Genomic DNA, 21,474 nt, shown 5'->3' with positions numbered 1-21,474 from the left:
GGTAACTGAAGGGACGAGGTAGCACTGTGTCATTTGATTTATCAAATCAGCTTGAACATAAACTGCCGTATGGAGAAGGAGAGAACACACAAGTGAGGCATCAAGCTTAGCATGGACTTCACTTATACTTGGTACACTTACGATATCCACTACCTACTCCATGGTTCAACATAACATGAAAATATAAGAAAGGCAGATAACCCGAGTTTTCCACTTTAATAGCACGGAACTCACAACTAGAGGTTATACTCAATACGCTCACATTTGTGAGGTACTTGGCAATAAATAATTCTTCTAAAAAAATTCTTGATTTAGAATTCTGGAGAAACTATTTTGAAATAAAAAAGAGGACTACAACCCACCTCATTTATCATTTCTATTTCTCTAAATGTCAGTCTGTCCAGCCAGTCTACTTTCACCATGTGTCCTTGTCGGTGAGCTTTGGTGAGCTGCGGAACAAACATAATGGAGAAAGTTTTAAGGTCTCACTGAAAGCAGGATAAAGAATGGTAATGATTATCAACATAACACTGGAAGTACTAGCTAATGCAATAAGACAAGAAAAAGGCAATAAATGATATACAGATTAGGAAGAAAGAACACTGGTTTTATTCGCAAGCAACATAATCATCAATGCAGAAAATATTTTAAAAAATGGACAAAAAAACTCCTTGAACTAATAAGCAATTATAGCAAGGAGGACACAAGATTCATATACAGATGTCAATCTCTTTCCTATATACCAGCATTAAATAAGTAAAATTTGAAATTAAAAACACAATACAATTTACATTACCTCCCCCCCAAAATGAAATTAGTATGACTCTAACAAAATATGTACAAGCTGTACATGAGGAAAACTACAAAACTCTGATGAACAAAATCAAAGAAGAACTAAATAAATGGACAGATATTCCATTCAGGGTAAGAAGACACAATATTATCAAGATGTCAGTATTTCCCAACTTGATCTACAGATTCAATGCAATTCCAGTCAAAAAACTCCCAACAAGTGATTTTGTGGATATCAATAAATTGATTCTAAAGTTTATAGGAGAGGCAAAAGATCCATAATACCCAAACACAGTATTGAGGAACAAAACTGGAGGATACACATTACCCAACTGCAAGTCTTAATATACAGCCACAATAATCAAAACAGTGTAGTATTAGCAAGAACAAATAAATGGATCAGTGGGACAGAATAGAAAGTCCAGAAGTAGACCACATGGAATCAAATGATTTTTGACAAAAAGCAGAGGCAATAAAATGGAGCAAAGAGTCTTTCAACAAATGTTGCTGCAACAACTGGACATGCACATGCAAAAGAATGCATGTAGACAAAGGCCTTACACCCTTCACAAAAATTAACTCAAAATGGATCACAGACCTAAATGTAAATCACAAAACTACAGAACTCCTAGGAGATAACATAGGAGAACAACCTAGATAACCTGAGTATGTTGACAGCTTTTAAAATGCAACATCAAAGGCACATTCCATGAAAGAAATCATTGACAAGCTGGACTTCATTAAAATTGCCAAAAGAATGAGAAGACAAGCCACAGATTGGGAGAAAATATTTCCAAAAGACACATATGGTAAAAGATTGTTACCTAAAATATACCAAGAACTTCAAACTCAACAGTAAGAAAATAAGAAACCTGATTTTAAAAATGGGCCAAAGATCTTAATGAACAACTCACCAAAGAAGAAATACAGATGGCAAAAAAAGCATATGAAAAGATGTTCCACATCATATGCCATCAGGGAAATGCAAATTTAAACAAGGAGAAACCACTGAATGTCTATTACAGTGGCCAAAATTAGGAACACTGACAACACCAAATGCAGGTGAGGATGTAGAGCCACAGGAACTCTAACTGCTGGTGGGAATGCAAAATGGCAACAGCCTCTTTGGAAGTTTCTCACAAAACTAGACACACTCTTACCATATGGTCCACTTGCCATATGGTCCAGGAACGGCTCTCCCTGGTGTCTACCCAAAGGAGCTGAACACTTATGTCCACACGAAAGCCTGCACATAGATATGTATTCACAGCAGCTTTGTTTACAACAGCCGAAATTTGGAAGTAACTCAGATGGCCTTCAGTAGGTGAATGGATAAACTGATACATTCAGACAATGTTATTCAGCACTAAAAAGAAAGGAGTTACCAACCCCTGAAAAGACACAGAGGAACCTTAAGTGCACATTATACATGAAAGAAGCCAATCTGAAGAGGCTGCATGATTCCAACCACAGAAAAGGTAAAAACTATGAAGACAATAAAAAGATAACTGGTTGCCCAGGGTTGGCGGGGAAGAAGTGGTAAATGATCGGAGCACACAAGATTTTTAAGGCAGTGAAACTGCTGTAACAGACTATAATGATGGATAAATAACATTAAACATTTGTCAAAGCCCACAGAATGTACAACACCAAGAGTGAACCCTGAGGTTAACTATGGACTTTGGGTGGTTATGATTTGTCAGTGTAGGTTCATCGATTGTAAAAAAATGTGCCACAGTGGTAGGAGGGTGTTGATAATGAGAGAGGCTATGCATGTGTCTGGACAGAGTACATATGAAAAGAAAATTTTTTACTGGTCTACAATCTGCCATATAAACATGCTAAAAAATACTGAAGCCCTTCCTGAAAGTATCTCCATGTTCCACATTTCTTGTATTTTGATTATTACAAAGGGAGAGAATTATAATAATGGTTCCTCAAAATGGAAATAAACTATTTTTTTCTATTTTCCTCATGTCTCAATATAAAAAAATAATAGACAGTTACATACATAAGGCATTTCTTTGGAGCCTCTAATGTAATACTCTAAGACTTAAGTGTACCGGTGTGCATGTGTACTTTGCTTTTAAGAAGAAGTGATAAAAGAATTAACGGTAATAAAGGAATTAGCGGTAATAAAAAAATCTCTAGAGTTGCAGTTGATAGAGTCCTCTGGAGGTCTTACATACCAATCTACCCTAGGTTATATACATTAAATAATACATTGACCCTTCAAATCTACAGGAGTTCAAGAGAATTTCCCAGTTCCTCAAAATGGAACTAGAGTTTGTTTTAAAAAGTATAATTTTAAACATCAGCATTATTCATGTATCAAAATGCCCTCTTTCTTTCTAAACAAATTCATAGCATGATACAAACGTGGACATTAAAGTAGCTTGGTAGCTTTAATGGTGGTCTGTCTTTATGAGTGTCTGTCTTTCCATTAAACATGTAATGATGGTATTCCTGTAAGGATGCCAAAGACTTCCACCAATTACCATCTCCCTCACAGAACTAAAAGTCATCAGTATTCTTCATATTCCTCAGCTAAGGGGCTCTCATCACAACTATGTGGCCGTATTGTTTCAGAAATGAAAACAGTAACTTCATACAAAGAGTTTGAGGATCATTGTAATATAAAACTATTCGCTTTCTTCCAAATAACAAATTCCTTTTCACCTGAGGTAATCGTAATCGCTAAATGAAAACGGATAAGCCAACAATAAGCGCTTAGCATTATTACTCACACAAAGCAGGGACGAAACATTTTGTTGGCTCTGGCGGAACCTTACACAAATATGCTAGCAATATGAAAACAAACCAAGAATTAGGCACAAGGGACTCAGAAGAACATCGGGCAATGTGACTTAAAGGAAAGTGTGCTAGACCAGGAGCCAGAAGCCCTGGGCTCTAACGGAGCCACTCCATTTTTGAACTGTCATTTTTGAACCCACATCTACAAAAGGAAGTCTTAACTTCTATTCTGGCTACCAAAAGTCAAATAAGACAATGGATGCAAAATATGACAGGTAGTAGAATTCTGTGTACTCTTTAAAGAATTACATTCTCACTCACATTGCAACCCATTCCAAACTAGTTTTTAAAATTAATAAAAATATAGCTACTACAATGAAGTAGCAGAGCTAGGATTTCAACCCCAGGTCTCTGGAGTCCATGCTCCTTCCACGGAGTCTTTGCTACCTCCTCTAGTCATGCACTTACAGTAGGACATTTAGGGTCAATTAAGTCTTGTAATTTACTAAACACAAGTTTCATATTTATGATACAGTAGTTGACTTCCCATTAGTTTCCTTTAAGAAAAGAACTGGCAACAGCAAATTAAGTTTAGATGTGGGAGAATGTATTGGGGATCTTTCTTTCCCTCACTAAATCGTTAGATGAACTGAAAATTTTCTGTAGTAATTTTTTCCTAGCTCCGGAATTCATGTTTGCTGCTAATATATACTACTTCATATATAGCATAGCTGTAACTTTTCTATTCGAATACTAAAAGAGGACTATTCTCAATCTTATGAACAGCTACCAAAGAATGCATTGGTGAGGATGCTGGTACCACAAACTGGTAAAGCCATTTTGAAGGACAAGTTTAAATGATCTCAGATATATTTACATTTGAGCATCACTATTTGCAATACAGAAAACTCAGACATAAAAGAACGTAAATGTCTATCAACAGTGTGAAGTGTTAAGTAAACTCTGGCGCATACACACTGTGAAATATAATAAAAAAGAAATCAAAGAGAGAAAAATCAATATACCCTGATAGGGAAAGATCACTCTGATACTGTTGAACTGCAAAATGAGAGGCACCACTCATGCTATGATTGTTTGTTTACAAGTTTGTCTCTGGCACCAGCCTCTGAGACTGAGAGCAGAATTTCTAGATATTTCTCTGCTTGAGTCAATTTTGCAATTTCTGTAGCACTAGAAAGTTACCACTCAAAATCTCCCTTGATCATGTGCTATTTTTCTATTACTATATAACAAAGCACCCCAAAACTTAGTGCCTTAAAACAACATGCATTTAATTATTTGTCATGATTCTTGGAGACGTCAGAAAGTCATTTTCTTGAGAGACAGCTGGATATTTTTTCTATTAGTCTAACAGTCTCTCATCAGATTGCTGTCATTTGGCAGCTGGAGCTGGAATGTCCGAGGTAACGTCACTCGCATTTCTAACGTCTTTGTGGGAAAGGGTGGGCTCAGTTGGCAAGCCAGGGTAGTCGGGCCTCTCTCTTTCTGAAGGTACTCTCAGTGCTGCTCCCTCTCTGGGCAGTCTTTCAACATAGTCACTGCAACAAGGCAGCCGGACTTCTTACGGCGGCCCATTATTCCCGAAGTGCAAAAACAGAAACTATCAAGCTGTCTTCAAGATGAGGCTTGGAACAGGCATAGCGTCATTTCGGCTGTATCATGTGACTTCAAATGAGTCACAGGGCTAGTGCAGATCCAACAAGGAACGGTGAGTATCGATCGGGAGCCATGCGTCACTGAGGGTCACCACTGAAGACTGGCTAGTGCATCACTTACTTATAGGAAAATCTAAGCGCACAATACAACTGACGGCTCAGTTGCAAAAGAGCAGAAGGGCGAGGATCTGGAGATGGCAAAGCCAGCTCTCAGCTGGACTTAAGGCATCAGGGGAAGTCTAGAATTAGCTATAATAATTCCTAAATGACAGGGCCTGCCTTCCTCTCCAAATTAAGCTCCTATAACTTGCCAACTGACATGCTACACTCCAGCCACCCTTATCAGTTCTCCAAACCATAAGACCTTTTACTTTTAAGCCTCAATGCAGATGAAATGATTAAAATACTAGATAAAAACTTTACTAAACATTTATAAAACTTTAGAGAATTATAAAGCACTATACAAATTGTAAGCAGCTATTATAAGCCCATAATCTATGTCACTTCGTGTCCCCAGGTGCTGATGACAACAGAGACCAACTTGGGCTGTTCTCACCAGTACAAAAGCAGCTTCTACTGTCTCCGGTTAGGGAACGACTGTAGGTAACAAAAACCAACAATGAACTTTAACAACTTATATTTCATTTGGGGTCTGAAATGTCAGTGACCTAGATCTCTTAAATGAGAAAAATCTGCATTCTGTTCAACAGCAGGGTAAAACTAGTACAATCTGTTTCAAATTACTCCCAAAGAAATAACCCTCACTAGGGTGCCCATCCTAGGAAGGAGCCAGGTCAAGTCATCAATAGAAGAGTCATTCTCTTTTCTAAGGAACACAGGTTTCTACAGAATTCACGAGAAGTCACAGAGTTGGAAGAGAAGCCCACTGTCACAGAAGTAATGGTGTAATTACTGAGTTCTATCCTCTTGAAGAACTAAACAGCAAGGCGTTTTAAAAGCTATTTAAATGTAAAGAATCTGTAAGAACCAAGTAACAACATGCCCAGGAAACTACAGTGGAGTACTAACCATGTATTATCAGATTTAATGGGAGAACAGAAATACGTGCTTGAGGATGCCTCAGATTGGCAGGTGTTCAGTACAAGTACCAAGGACAGAACTAAAAGCAGGTCAACTTGCTACACTGTACACAGAAGGGAAGACAAAGTGTCAAACCAGACAGAGATCCCTGGAAACAGGTAGATTTCCATGATCTCCACAACTCACAGCTCATCGCTCCTTTCTCGTATCTGCCCTGCTAGACCATAAGCTTCTTGAGTGCTAGAGCTATGAATGGATGATAAAGCCTAGCATTTATTCATTCAATGGATATTTATATTTACTGACAGGACTTTTGAGAGAATGGAACACAAATGTATGCTCTGGAATTCTGCTCAAGAGCTTTGGGAAGTTGTGGGGGGCAAGGGAAGGGAGTAACTCTCAAAAGGAAGCTGGAAAAAAGAATGATCTATGCCCTTGGTCACTTTTCCCTAGTATTCATATACTTTCAACATAAATATACACTACTTCATTGTTGTTGTAAATTGCAAACTTCCATCAGGTCCTGGCTCTGGAGATGAGCATAGATAAACGCGGCTGAACAAAAGAAACAATGGAGCTTAAGGCAGGAAAGGGTATCATTATGTGGTACTGCCTGTATGCCTACAGGGGAAATGCCGATATGCTGATACACAAATTTAAACACTAATATGAAAGTCATGAACAGGGCGCTATGATAGAAAACATGGAGCGTCCTGAGAAGGCGTCTCAAGCAGGAAAACATTTAAGCAGAGACTTAAAGGATACAGAATCAGCCAAACAGAAGAAAATGTCCCACGCAGGGGAAATAGCTTCTTTGTCAGCGTATCAGGGAGCATGAAGTGCCCAGCCATCAGAGAGAGACCAGGGTGGGAGTCCTCAGGAAATATTCAACTAAATAAATCAAGTTCTCTTCAAGGTGGCGAGTGGGAAGACCTATACATACAGAAGATGCTTACTGGGAATCAGCTTTCTTGAAGTTCATCATGACCTAGATTTTTCCTTATAGCAGACATCACACATACAGCCCGAAACAAGATAGGAAAGAGTGAGAGGAACTGAAAAACAATGTGTATCTATTTCAAAGCTGCCTCGGAAACCAGAGCGAGATAAATGGGGAGAGATAGGCGGCGTCGAAAGGAAACTAGGAGAGGAATGATTTCTGCTTTACAAATTTACCGTGGCCAGTTTCTTCCACATTCATATACCTATTTTATCTTCACAAAAGGCATCCATCAACAAGTACTTATCAAAATACCAGACGCATGGCCCAAATTCACAGATGCTATTAAATATGGGTTAGTTTTGTTAGTTTATCAAGAGATGGTATGATTGCTTAAGGAGTTTAATATCTAGTTGTGAAAACAAGATGAAAACATAGACAGACTATAACTGCTAAAATAATTCAACGATGTATACCGTATTTTGACCCTGGTTTTAAGCACCAACATACATCTTATGACTATGTCTGATAACCTAGAAATATAGTGTATAACAAATATCAAAAAAGCCATAGAAAAATAACTTAAAAGAGCAATTCTCACTTTTTATTTTCAAGCTAGTAGGAAATATAAGGTGGATAATGGCTTTACAGCCGCACAGAATTGCAAATACTTGGAACAGCCAACCCCAGAGGATTGTTGAAATAAATTATGGCATATCTTCACCATGCAAAATCTTGAAGTCTTTACAAATCATCTTATGAAAGTATCTGAAATGCCCTGGAACAATTATGAGACACCATTAAGTGTAAAAGCAGGATTAATTTAAACATACACATGCACACTATAATCCCAAATTAAAAATAAACACATAGACATCCACACATAACACATTTATACGTTTATTTATTCATTCATTTATTTAGTTACTTACCAAAAGGATATCAATTAAAATACTAATAATGCCTATTGTGGGTAGAGGATTAGCCATGATTTTTAATCTTTGTACTTCAATAATCTACCACTGTGGATGCATACTATCTTTGTAATAAGAAAAAAATAAGTTATTTAAAAACTAAAGTTATTTTAAAAACAATTAGTTGTGGGGAAGTTGTTGAAAAAAACCACAAGATTAGTATTTATCAAGACAATGCTAAATAAAGTTACTTTATTTCATAATAAAACCTCAAAGAATAAAGGCCCATCTGATTAATTTAACCCAACCATATGAAATGAAAACCAGGTCTTAACATAATTCTTTTCTCTCAGATTGTTTCGGAATTCCAAGGGTCTTTGAACAAGGTCAAGACAAAGACCCATATAAATTAAATGATTCTGCCACTTTTCAATATATGGTTAATAAAAACTCCTATATAGAGAAATGTATCGGCTGCAGGTTTCAAACTTTACTCACATCAAGAAGCTTTAGGGGAGTTACAAGATAAACGGATTTTTCCAAAAAAAAATTAGCTATACAACAGATGATGCTTTGGTCAGATACACATATGCTTTCTTAGGGAATCTAAGGAGAAAAAAAAAAGTTGTATTTTTTTTTCTTTTCTCTGCCACTTGAAAACACAAACCAAAAAAAGAAAAAAAAAAAATCCCAGTCTGTTCTGTTGTCAGAGAGAAAGCTTTCAGATTCACAGAGCCTATGTGGATGTTCTAAAGTTCTCTCTTGAAATATTTACAGAAATACTGGCCAGTGAAAGTGCTTGGTACTACCATAAACAAGCCTAACTTTTTTCCAGCATGTTTGTAAAGGACTGGGCTTATTCAGCTACATCATGCCTTCTCTCGCTAAGTTCTCTCAAGGTAAAGGCCGTCATGTGACTCTCAGCTGTAGCACTTCCCTAAGCCCGGCTAGAGCTAAGCTAAATTAGCGCATACTCGTTCCACAGAATACCGTGACTGGTCAGCTAGTCCATCTGCAGGACGCATAACGGCTCCCTCACAGATTTCTATTATTAAAATAAGGCTAATTCTTCAATAAACATAAGACAATGAGTCCAACCTCTGTCAAATCAAATACAAGCTATGCAGTAATTCGTAGCTCAAGACAAAAATATACTCGTATAGAAGAAATCACTTGAACTACTGAGAAACCTCTGTCAAATCAAATACAAGCTATGCAGTAATTCATAGTTCAAGGCAAAATATACTCGTATAGAAATCACTTGAACTACTGAGATTAAAACAGGAGTCGTGTCTGTATGCTACAGTCTGCACACACACCGATGCATTTAACTCCTACAAAGCACAAGAGTTTCTTCTACCATCCTGATCAACGAAGTCTTAGCCACAAATCTTCACTTTTACTTTGAAACTTTACATGTGTATCTTACTCAGGGAAGAGGGCTATTTGCTTTGTAAGTTTCATTCATTTTAACTTCTCAGAGATCAATCTTGTCTTACAAGCATGTTAGTTTCTATTTTCTTCTGGCAGAAACTAACTGTAAAGATAGAACAGGTTCACAGAACATAAATCAATATTCTTTCAGGGCTCCATCCTACACTGGGAAAAACTAATTTAGTCTACCTGCTACCACTGATTTCAAGACAAATCTAAAAGTTTTGACAATCTTAGACAACAGTAAGGAAACCAAAGTGACTGATAAAGAAGATTCTACCATGCATCAGCAAGAATAAATTTACAAGAAATTCCCAAACTCTTCCTTTATGACACAAAAGAAAGGCATCACAGAATCAGATCAAATAGAGTAAGCTTATAAAAGTTACACATGTTATTCACACAAAAACCAGTGAGAGGTATTCTGATGAAATCAGTGATACCACTAAACAAGTTTTATAGCCGTGAATAACTCTACCAGCTGTCATCATAATCCTGTCCTTTATTATTGTCATTTACAGAACATCTGAGGAAGGAAATGAAAGAGAATGAGACTCTTCTGCCCAACTCAAATTTTATAGCCAGGATTCTGCTTTTTTTCACTTTTGAAGTAACAAAAATATCCCCATTAATACCTTTTCTTTTTGATCACTGTTTTCCTTCCTGTAAAATGCAGACATTTCAAAAAAACGGAGGTTTTTTGTTGTTGTTCTGTTTCTGGTCATTAAGGCACATTATGATCGACAAAATATGTAAAGGGGGTTCCGCACATTTTTCTGAGAACATGAAACTATTTCTACTGCACTCATCACTATATGGTCAAGGCTCAATTGCTCTGTTTTACATTGTGGATGCAATGTAAATGTAACAAACATACATATAGACAAAATCCTGTATGCATTTTGTAAGTACATGTACTTAGATGTGGGTTAATGATCATGGGTCACAGAGTCATGTTTCTATATCGCTACGCTAGCCTACTAATGCATTGATAATCTGTTCACATCATAACAGCAGTTCTTAAGTAAACTGGTTGGAAGATGGAAAAGCAAAAATTATCAAGCTACCTCAGCTATAATTTAAATCACTATCACTCATGGAAAAAAAGACACTTTTTTTTAAATGTAAAGAAACCTACTATTAAGTACAGATATTACAAAGAATACCAACTTCCCCGTACCTTCCCCCCAAAAAAACCCTAACATAAAATTAATTGAAATTATCTCCAGGAACTTAGTGCTATATTCTAAAAACAGTAAATTACATAATTATAATGAGAGGAAACAGATCATTAATAGGTCCTATTAAATAATTTATTTTATTAAACTGGTTTAACTCAGAGTGCCAGTTTACTCATGAAAATTATTTAACAAAGCTACTTCAAGGTAGAAATAAATTCAGAACCCAAGAAATGTATTCTTAACCACCTTGCTATAGTATAGAGAAAATTGTACCTGAGGTTGCTTCCTTTTCAGAATAGCTAAAATAATAATAATAGTAATAATAATAATAATAGTAATAATACTTAACAGAGAGAATGGAGTCCAACTAGTTGGTTATTCAATGAGTCACTGTGAGAGCTACGAATCAAGGGTTCTGACTGCCAGATTTCAGGTCTTGGTTCCATAATTTACTGTTGAATCACTTAATTAAGCTTCCATCTTTCCATGGTTTAAAAATAACGCACATTTCATGAGTTAAAAAACAATGTATAAGTGCAATCATGACAACTTAAAAGCAGATCAGATAAAGTAACAAAAGCAACTAACATTTATTACTGCTCAGTATTGCCCCACAATATATTAAATCCTTTAAATATTTAAATCTCATTTACAGACCTCACAATTACTCAAAAAAAAAGAAGATCTAACCATTATTCCTATTTCACAGATGAGGAATTTACACTTAGCAAAGGTTAAGTAGCTAATCTGAGATTACAACTGAACAAGAGACACAACTGGAATCTGAATGAAAAATGGTCTGCAAAGCCATGATTTTAACTACTTCTCCATTTTAGTTCTCAATCTACGCTAATGGGTTTTGGAGCTATTAAAGCAATTTACATATGCAAGGTGATTATCGTAATTATTATTCTCACTCATGCTGGCACTAATAGTAATGACAGCATCAACCTAATAATACACTTCTTAAATCTACAACATTTAGAAGACACAGCAAGCGATGATGGTGGAGATAAAGAGGACTTGTCCACATACTTAAAATACAAATCTCAGTAAGCTCCTCTAATTAATACCTCAAGACAAGTACTATTCAATGTAAGACAGTTTCTTCCAAGGACAAATGTTTCAGTAGGTCAAACAGCACTATAAAATAATTTAAAATCAACAGCCTCAATCCCATTTCATAAAATTGTGCAACCAGAAAATTATGTTACCTTAATCTCAGCTGCAAAGGATTATCTTGTGATCAAGATAATTTGTCAATGTTTATTCAAAATATAGAGTGTAGCCGGCATATTCAAGTGACCCTGAACTAGGAAGGTAATGTCAAGAGAGAAAGTCCTTTAAAGATTTCCCCAAACAGAGAGAAAATAGTTCACAAACTTTGTAGCTCCTTCAGGCTAGCTCCTTCATGGCTCACTAAGAAATCAACAGTCTCCTGAAGACTGATTTAATTTCCAAGTTGCCTTGAAAAATGGTGTTGTGGGTAGCAGACATGGTAATACAGTTACCAGAAAGATAATATGGTTACTCGTCCATTACGAATTAGTCCACTGGCACTCCAGACCAGCAGTGCACAACAGAACTTCTGGCAATAGTGGAAGCATCCCATACCTGCACTGCCCACAGGTGGCTGTTAAGCACCTGAAACGTGATTATGGTAACAGAGCAAATGCATTTTCAACTTTATTTAATTTTAATTAACTTAAGTCGCCACATGTGAATTGTGGCTATTAGCTCAGACAGCACCGTTCTAGATTATAAATAATCCTTTGACTTGATTGGCAAGAACCTATTCTCAAGGTACTAATTATTCCAGAAAGAAAAGAAAAGAAAGAAAGAAAGAAAGGAAGGAAGGAAGGAAGGAAGGAAGGAAGGAAGGAAGGAAGAAAGAAAGAAAAAATCCAGTCCCTATTGTTATAAACCTGGACTCTGGACCCAGGGTGACCGTATGCAGGCGATCTGAGGGTCAGCCTGAAACCGCGCCGCATCTAACCACAACTCCACTGCAGCAACGCTTACCTATCTATACACTCTGCTCAACATGACCCAACCTATCCACGCCACACAGACCACAAAGCATTTTTCATCTAGTCGTTACTTTCTCTTTGCCTCCTCTTAATCAAACTGACAGAAACTAAAGCACATTTCAAAGGCATCAGGCAGAGCTGCTGAAACGAAACGGAGACAGCGGAGAAGCATCCTTTTGCACTAACCTTTCATGTCTAAAGGCATGGATCCAAATATAAATCAAACCCTAAAGCTTGGTAGTCACATCCAAAACCCCAGGTGGATATGCCTCCTAGTCATAAAACTCTTACAACACGACAAGCTGAAAAGCGGAGCAGATGGAACAATGGGTGAATCTGCTCAACTGAAGCCCAGAATCATTAAAAGGCCAGGTCATGGACAATCAAAGTGTAACAAACGCCCAAGAGGTCTGGCCTTTGATTATTTTCTCAATCAATTCAAACAGAAAGATATTATATTAGTAAAAAATTAATTAGGAAAATTTAGAGATAGGAAAAGAAGACAATGAGGAAGATGAGGGAAAAGAGCATATTTCAATACATTCATTTTCTTCCTGTTCCCTAAGTCTAAGAAATGCAAGTTTTAAAAAAGAACTAAACCGAAGACTATTCAGTTTTGTTTCCTTTTCTCACACTCAATTTTTCCTCAGAGGAAAACTAGGCATGTTCACAAAATGACATAAAATCATTAGAGGTTAATTCCACTAAAACCATTCTGAAAGGATTTGACTTTAAAAAAAATGTTAAACCTATAAATCAGGCCTTTAAACTTCAGCTATTCATACTGCAGTTATAATTCAACTTTCAGAGCTCAGCAGTAAGTCGAAATAAGAATATTTAGTCCAGCTTGAGGTTCTTTGCTTAATAATTATCTAACACCACCTCTTCATAGGCCATTTAAATAGTTCACCGTCATTCCACAGTCCTCGTGTCCCATTATCCCCAGGCAGCCAAGGCTACAGCAGTTCTTTAAATGAACAAATTTTCCTACGTTGCAGTTTGAAAACTGTCACCATACTATTTACTTTGGCTCACGGGTACAGTGCATAGTAACTATGCTTTGCTATTAATTAAGATTTATGTACACCTTTTCACTCCTAAGCCACCTTCTCAATAATTAGATACAATCAGAGTAAATTCACAGGCTGGAAAATCAAAGTGCAACAAGAAAGAAACCATTCAGTTTTAACCACTTAAACCTCATCTATTTGAATATTCATTTCTTTCCTTAAAATGTAGTCTGAGAAACCTAAGTAATCTGTTCCTTTCATATGATAATGGAAACACGAGCATATATATTCTTTCCCAGGTTTTAAAAGTATTATACCAAAGACAATTTCAAAATGTTTTGAGGAAGATAATTACAATCTAACCAAATAAATTTTTTAATGTGGAACCAGAAAAATGAGAGGAGGAGGGAAGGCACAAATTTAAGAACAAATACATAAAGTATATTTGCTATTTATTTTGGGGGGGGGGTACTTTATTTTATTTATTTATTTTAGTGGAGGTACTGGGCGTTGAACCCAGGACCTGGTGCATGCTGAGCCCAAGCTCTACCACTAAGCTGTACCCTCCCCCACCAGAAAGTACAATTTTAAATTCAGAACATACCAAATATCAAAGTATACTCTTTCTGGTAAGTTTACAAGTTAAGACCACCACAAATATCAAAGTATACTTTTTCTGGTATAAAGCAAGGAAAACACTCAGGAAGCCAGTCTGAAAAAATTTTAAGTAAAGAAGCAGGTACTGATCAAACAAGAACACAAACAAAAAATCAAAGAGCACAGGCAGATCATTAGGCATACATCATTACAGAAGAAAAGGAATGACAGGCACAGAACACATTCACACCTGCCAAGTGATGACTGCATGTTTATTCTTCACTAAGGTGCAGTAAATTAAAAATCCCAATTATTTACTGTTTTAGTACTTTTAGAACGTTAGAATATGAATAGCTACACAGGATGATTTTAAAATCATCCATTTAAAAAAAAAACACCTGACTTTACAGGTTTAGAAACTATTTTCTCTGAGTTGGTAGGATGATCAAATCTTTGCCTCATACTACAGCGCTCTTCCTACTGAAAAAATATTCAAGCTTCCAATTTCATCAAACCAAAGACATTATTTATAAAACACATTCATCTTCAACAGGGATATAACAGGTTCTGAAACCTCAAAAAGCATGACCAACTGCTGTAAAGAGTTAGCCCAAGTGCCAAAAAAATAAAAAGAGCTTCTTTCAAAGGGGGAGCAGTTCCCTCAAAACTGCTACAAACATGATGTCTTTTTCTCCTTAAGAAAAGTAATGACTGGTTTTAAAAGTTTCTATTCAGTCTCTGGGGGACATGAGTAAACACGAATGCCAGCCGTCACAGCACAGAAAGCTCTGAAGTCTCCACTCTACTCAGAAGATAAAAGCAGAATTTTATTAAGGACAAAGAACTCAGAAAGGAGCTCATCTCCAATTTTTATCCAAAATACTTCTTAATTTTTACCCCCTTTTTAGAGATTTCGAAACAAGTACATTAAAAACGTCCTTGAAAACGATTAGCCACTCTGGGCAATACATAAATTTTAACAACTAACTCTCTATCTCTTGAAAAAGTAGTATTCAACTTAACATCCTCTCCAATATGAAGAAGTTAGACCATTGACGATGTTATCAACTAACAAAAACGTTAGGGAGGTTTCTTCCCAATAGCTCACTTAGCTTTGTGTATGCTTAGCCATCATTTCTAAACTTGCAATTGTACACTGATAATCAAAAGAATAAATATGAATCCATACAACTCTTTAAGGGAGTTATTGTTTCAATCATAGAAAACCTGATGATTATCTAGTCATACCTTTTTCTCCTAACATAAAATTCAAAAGATAAAAATGAGAAACATATAACATTGTGTTTCATTAAAAGGTCTAGTTCAAACAAATCAATACTGCATATACACTGTTGTCTGAAAAAGCCAGTTGTCCTAAAAATGTTTTTTGAACTTTCCATCAAAAATAATTGGGAAAAAAAATTAGGAAACAGGTGAATAGAAGCCTAAATAATTTGTTCAACATAAGAGAAACAAAGTGGATGAATTGTACAATTACACAGCTTTTTATTTCTTGACTCTGCTCATTCCCCCTCAAATTTAGAATAACATCCATAATATAAATCACAATATTCAGTCTCAAAATGAATACTGCTCTTAAAAAACAATTTAAGAGGTTTTCCTGCATTTGAGATATAAGCTTTTATGACCCACAGCCAGTAAATGAGCTGATTCTGATAAATTTCTACTAACTATTCAAGGCTGAGAAAAGTCAGAGAGTAGCTTCACTGAAAGTTTGTCATCAAGATAAACTCTCAAAGAGAAGGCAGACATATGAAAAGCTTGAGAGCTTTCCTATATCCCATGTAAGAATGTAAAAAAAAAAAAATTCCCAGAATGAGTAGCTGAACTGAAAATTAAATTGTATTTATTTAGTTATGGAGGGAGAAGTTGACATAGCAATTCTGTTAAAAAGCTCATCAGGAAGTTGTATCATTTTTCCGTAAAAGACGAATACAAAAAAGGTACAAGATGGACTTGACAACAAAAAGTTTACGTTGAAGCACAAAACACAGCCAATCCGAGCACTTATTCCCACTATTAAACAATGTAAGAGTCTCTAGCTTGGAACACGCGCATCTTTAAGACTATGCCACCAAAAAAGGCAGGTGGTCATCTGGAAAATGCCGCCGAGAACTCCACCTTTGCAAATCTGTTGAAACTACACGTACAAAAGGCCACATATTATATGATTCCCTTTATATGCAACGTCCAGAATAGGAAAATCCACAGAGACAGAAAGTAGACTGGTCGTTGCCGGGGCTGGAGGGAGAAGGGAATGGAGAATGACTACTAGTGGGCACATGTTACTTTTCTGATGAAAATGGTCTAAGAGTAAATAGTGATGACTGTGCAAGTCTGTGAATTCACTAAAAACCACTGAATTACTCACCTTCCAAGGGTGAACATTATGGTATGTGAACTATATTTTAATAAGATGATTATTAAAAGATAAATTTAAGTTAAAAAGCAATCTGCACACAATTCATAAGGTCAATTACACTTTAACAGACACCACTCAGAGCCGCCCACCCGTTTCCAGGGCTTCGTGTTTACCTTGGCAAGGCGGCTCATCTGGTCCTCTGAGACAGTACTGCTTGTTCTCCCGGGAGTTTTTGTGGGTTCTGATCCATCTGCTTCCACGTTAGGCCAGACCTTTAAGTCATGCATCCCTTGGCGAAACATGCTGGATAAAAAGGAGAATGTTCAGGGCAGAATTAAATTAACGCAGCCCATTATGGGAAATTTTACTTTCCTAAACAGAGAGAATTCTGCACAAGGAAATATATGTCTCTGTTGCCAAGCTTTAAGCCTCCAGTGGGTTGGGTTGTAAAGCAATTAAATGAGCAACTGAAATCCACATAACACTGTTTTTCACATTGCCCGTCTTTTTTCTTCCAAGCAGTTAGAACTATTACAGAGATTCTAAAGGTCGAGCGGAAAAAGAGAAGGCTCAGGAATGGACCACACACACTTCATCACTTCAGTGGAGATCTTAGAAAGAGAAACCAAATTTCAGTCCAATGAGAGAATGTCACATTTACAATGACTGAAACCAAAATTTAAATAATTACATAACTTTCTACTTTAAGGGACAATACAGCACAGCAGAGGGTAGACTTAAACTGCTGGGGTTTGAATTCCAGCTGTGACATCTATGGCCTACGGGACCTTGGGTAAATTGCTTAACTTCTCTGTGCCTCAGTGTCCTCATCTATAAAATGAGACTATAGAGAGTAACTGTATCTCACAGGGTTGTTAGAAAAAGTAAATAAACCAGTACAAGTAACAGGTACTTAGAATAGTGCCTGCCACATAATAAGTATTTGATAAATGTTAGCCATTATTTTCCTTTTCACGAGGCACAGGTTTATTTTTCCCATCTTCTTTTCCGTAAGAGAGATGATTAAAAGGGAAGAGTGGACTCAATTAAGAAAAAAATTTCCATGTCTATGAATCAGAAATCTAACACATAGTCAGAAGTCAGCCTGAGCTGGGTGATCCTGCTTTCAAGTGGAAGACTACACGAACTTGATCGTCGTGCTTCCTTCGAAAAAGCTACCAAGTGCATACTGTACAGCACAGGGGACTATATTCAATATCTTGTAGTAACCTATGGTGGAAAACAATATGTGTATGACCAAAGCATTATGCTGTACACCAGAAACTGACACACTGGAAACTGACTATACTTCAACAAAAATATATTAAAAAAAAAAAAAGCTACCAAGAAGATCCAGAGAAAGGTTGAACAAACTCATAAAGGAGCTTTAGACAATTATGTTTTTAAAACATTGCTGTCAAGTTTCTGTGTTTGCTTTTTACAGGGCATTACAGTCTTCCGTTAGAGTGGCCTCCTTTTTCAAGTGTTGTTTCACAAAGCCTTTCGAACAACATGACACCTGCTCAAGCAACATCCTCCCAAAGCTGGAAGGGAAGGCTGTCAGTTGCAATGGAAAGAGTAAGATTAGAAGTGTGTGCAGGTGAGTGGGCGAGTCCAAAGCATTCTGCATACTCTCACATGCAATATGTTTTTAAAAAAATAAGGTACACGTTGGATATACCGACACATTTTCTTCATCTTTGAAAACACTGTGCTAACTGTAAAAGGTTTACGTACATTTTTAAGCTATTACACGTTCTGACTATTGGAAAATTTCTTAGCAGGTTTTCCTGAGGTAATAAAGAGGATTTTCACTGAAAATTATGTAATGTAATGTATGTAAGTAATGACGCCATAAACATTTAGGTTGGGAACTATAAAGGCCAGTTATAAGCTCATGAGCGCTATAAGAGTAAAGATCACGTATGTTAAGGCATCTAAGGTTGGCAATAAACAGGTAATACCCAGCAACCGTATCCACAAAAGCTTCCCTTATAGGCCCAAAACAAAATGCACTGACCAGGTGAGAAGAATTAAGATGCTCAATATTTATCTATCACGTTAAAGATCAAAAAAAAAGTTATATGACCAAAAAAAGCCTTTTATAAAGTTCATTTTCTTTTCCTTTCAGTTGAGATATAGATTCAACATCAAGCAAACCTGGTTAGTCTCTAAGAAACTGGGTACAGTGAGGTCAGAACACTGCTTTCAATGAATATCGTTAAATATACCTTCCTCCTCTCCACGTCCTTATCCCCAAGTGAAAAGTCTGGCTTAGCCAAATCAAAAGTAAGTACCTTTGGCACCAAATCAGTTTACTAAATGATTTCGGTGCCGTGGGATGGATCTGGAGAGAAGATTTAAGGATCAGGGACATGGAGAGTAGGGGTGATGCCAAATGACTCAAATGATCAGGTGAACACATTACTTTCCTCTGACACTAGTGGAACCTTTGCAGAGAGTGACACAGCCCCCAGGGGGCAAGCCAGAAGAGGCTCAGAGCATCAGGTCCACTTGGGAAATTAAGCCAGAGAGGCAAGACAGAAGAAACGGTACAGCAGGGTCCTCAGATGCCAGCAGAGGCCCAGGCAACAGCTGCTGGGGACACGTCAGCTCCCAGTGCCGAGACACCAGAGCAGCAACTGCCCCGACTTCAGAATCCACGTTTGGAAACGACATCTGCGAGAGAGATCCACAGCTCGCCGATGGCCCTTTGCCAGTTTGACCTAATGATCGGTCCATTCTTTAGCTACTTAGGAACCTCACAATTAGGCTTTCAAAATGAGGACAATTCGTTATTCCAACCATGTCCTAACAGAGCTGTCTCTCAATTATTAATCACACTATTCCCCCAAGAAGCACCGCTACACACTGACTCAAGGAGACAAAAGAAACATGAGCAGACAGCAAGAGCTGGTAGTCACAGGGTCCTTGATGATACAACACAACTATAACTGACACCTTGAAGCCCACTTTTAAAAAGATGCCAAGTCCCTACCGGGATTATTTAGGGAACAAGGTGGGGGTGGGGAGCATGTTGTACCTGGGTGTGAATTCATCGCTTAAGAAATATTTGAGGAAACTAAGATCTAAAGAACTGTTTGCCTAACTAAGTCATGAGAACGTGGCTGCACACGACACGCTTTTTAATGGTACGTGGAAGGAAATTTGCACAGGCTTCCTGCTGAGGCCACCCGGAAGACCCAGGCTACTGCCTCTTCCCGCATGGGAGCGACCCCATGCAGAGAAGCAGCTGTGCGCCAGCAGCACGAGTGGATGTCTGCGCCCAGCCGCAGCCCCCAGAGCAGCCTGGGTACCAGTCTCCCACAGTCCGAAGCTGCATGGAAGCCCAGTACCATGCTGGGGGTGGGGTGCCTGGGTTTATGTGCACCGCAACCCAGTTCACCTTCAAGGAAAGGCCCCTGGACACAGGGAGAAGGAGGAGTTATTTTAATTTCATAGGGCTTTTCAGGTTTCCTTTTTCTGAGCTAAAGGTCACTATAAGCATCAGCCTAGAGGAAATAATAGGTGATCTAGCTTTTTTGCATTCCTTCACCACTGTGCAAAATAACCATAGACCTGTATTAAAAATCTAATGTTAGCATTTGGCTAACTGTCCTACAGCTGTATGGGAGATGAACTGGTTAATGAAAAACAAGCTGATGTAAAATCTTATCTTTAAATTAACTGACAGTGAGCTGACCATCTCCTTATATCCAACTAGGCACAAACAGAACCATTCTAATTAAAAGACTTTTTTTTTTGCAAGTATTATATGCATATTTTGCAAGTCAAATAGATTTACTATCATTTGTGTTTCATTAGGGTTTTTTTTGTTTGTTTCAATTTCCAAACTTTAATAACACAGTTATTTTCATTGTATTTACTTTTTATCATTATCCACCAATGTTAAATATTTGTTTTTCATATATAGTAATGATAGTAATTTTTGCTTTAAACTAAATGAAAGTTAAAAAAAACTGAGCTGGTTTAAACAAAAATATCAAGTTAAAAAGAGTATACTTAGTAGAGATGTGGCAGGTAGTCTGAAACTAGTAAGTTAATGACTCATATTTGAGAAATGAATTGAAGTTTAACTAACATTTATTGCTCCTACTACCTTTACAGAAATCTCTAGGGTTTGATCACTTTTTGAAATAGAACAAATACTATGGTTTACCTTTCATACATGTTTCCAACATGGTTTAGATGGAAGGTAAAGATATTTTTCTTCTACTGGGATATGCATAGCAATACAAATAAAGTGGCTACCAGGGGATGGAATAAAGGGAGAAATTTTGAAAAGAACAACGTGCAAAAGTCAAACAACAGACTACAATGAAAAAGTGAATGCAGTGCTTCTCAAAATGTGGTCCATAGGCTACCTTTCACAGAATCACTCAGGAAGCTTATTAAAAATACTGATTTTGGCCCCCATCACAGACTGACTGAATTAATGAGAATGCCAGAAGGTGCCAGTCTAAGGACCTTACCGGGTAATTCCCATATACAGATTGATTACTACTGATTTCATGTACTTTTTAAAAACTTGCCAAAAGCTAAGTAAAACAGTGTCACAAATGTCAACCTGAGAAAGAGTTTACTTGGCTTTACGCAGGTCATCACACTGTACTTCTGTGGACATTTCAATGGTCTCACACCTACAGTCTAATCAGAGTGTCTCCTGAAACCATATTCTAAGGTCAACCAAAAATATATACC

General features: G+C 37.2%; 1 protein-coding gene across 1 annotated transcript in view; it reads right to left on the bottom strand.

Moving 5' to 3' along the window:
• The window catches only part of PIK3C3 (phosphatidylinositol 3-kinase catalytic subunit type 3), a 116,741-nt gene that overhangs the window by 84,254 nt on the left and 11,013 nt on the right, over positions 1–21,474 (bottom strand). The window contains exons 4-5 of the mRNA XM_006194530.3: positions 16,926–17,055; positions 363–449 (exon numbers count right to left, since the gene is read on the bottom strand). Of these exons, the coding sequence (XP_006194592.1) occupies positions 363–449; positions 16,926–17,055 (217 nt within the window). The remainder of the gene's footprint in view (positions 1–362; positions 450–16,925; positions 17,056–21,474) is intronic.

This window comes from Camelus ferus, chromosome 24, assembly GCF_009834535.1.
Source record: "Camelus ferus isolate YT-003-E chromosome 24, BCGSAC_Cfer_1.0, whole genome shotgun sequence".
Taxonomy (NCBI): Eukaryota; Metazoa; Chordata; class Mammalia; order Artiodactyla; family Camelidae; genus Camelus; species Camelus ferus.
The sequence above is the reverse complement of the archived record's forward strand: the minus strand, read 5'-3'. Positions and strand labels throughout refer to the sequence as shown.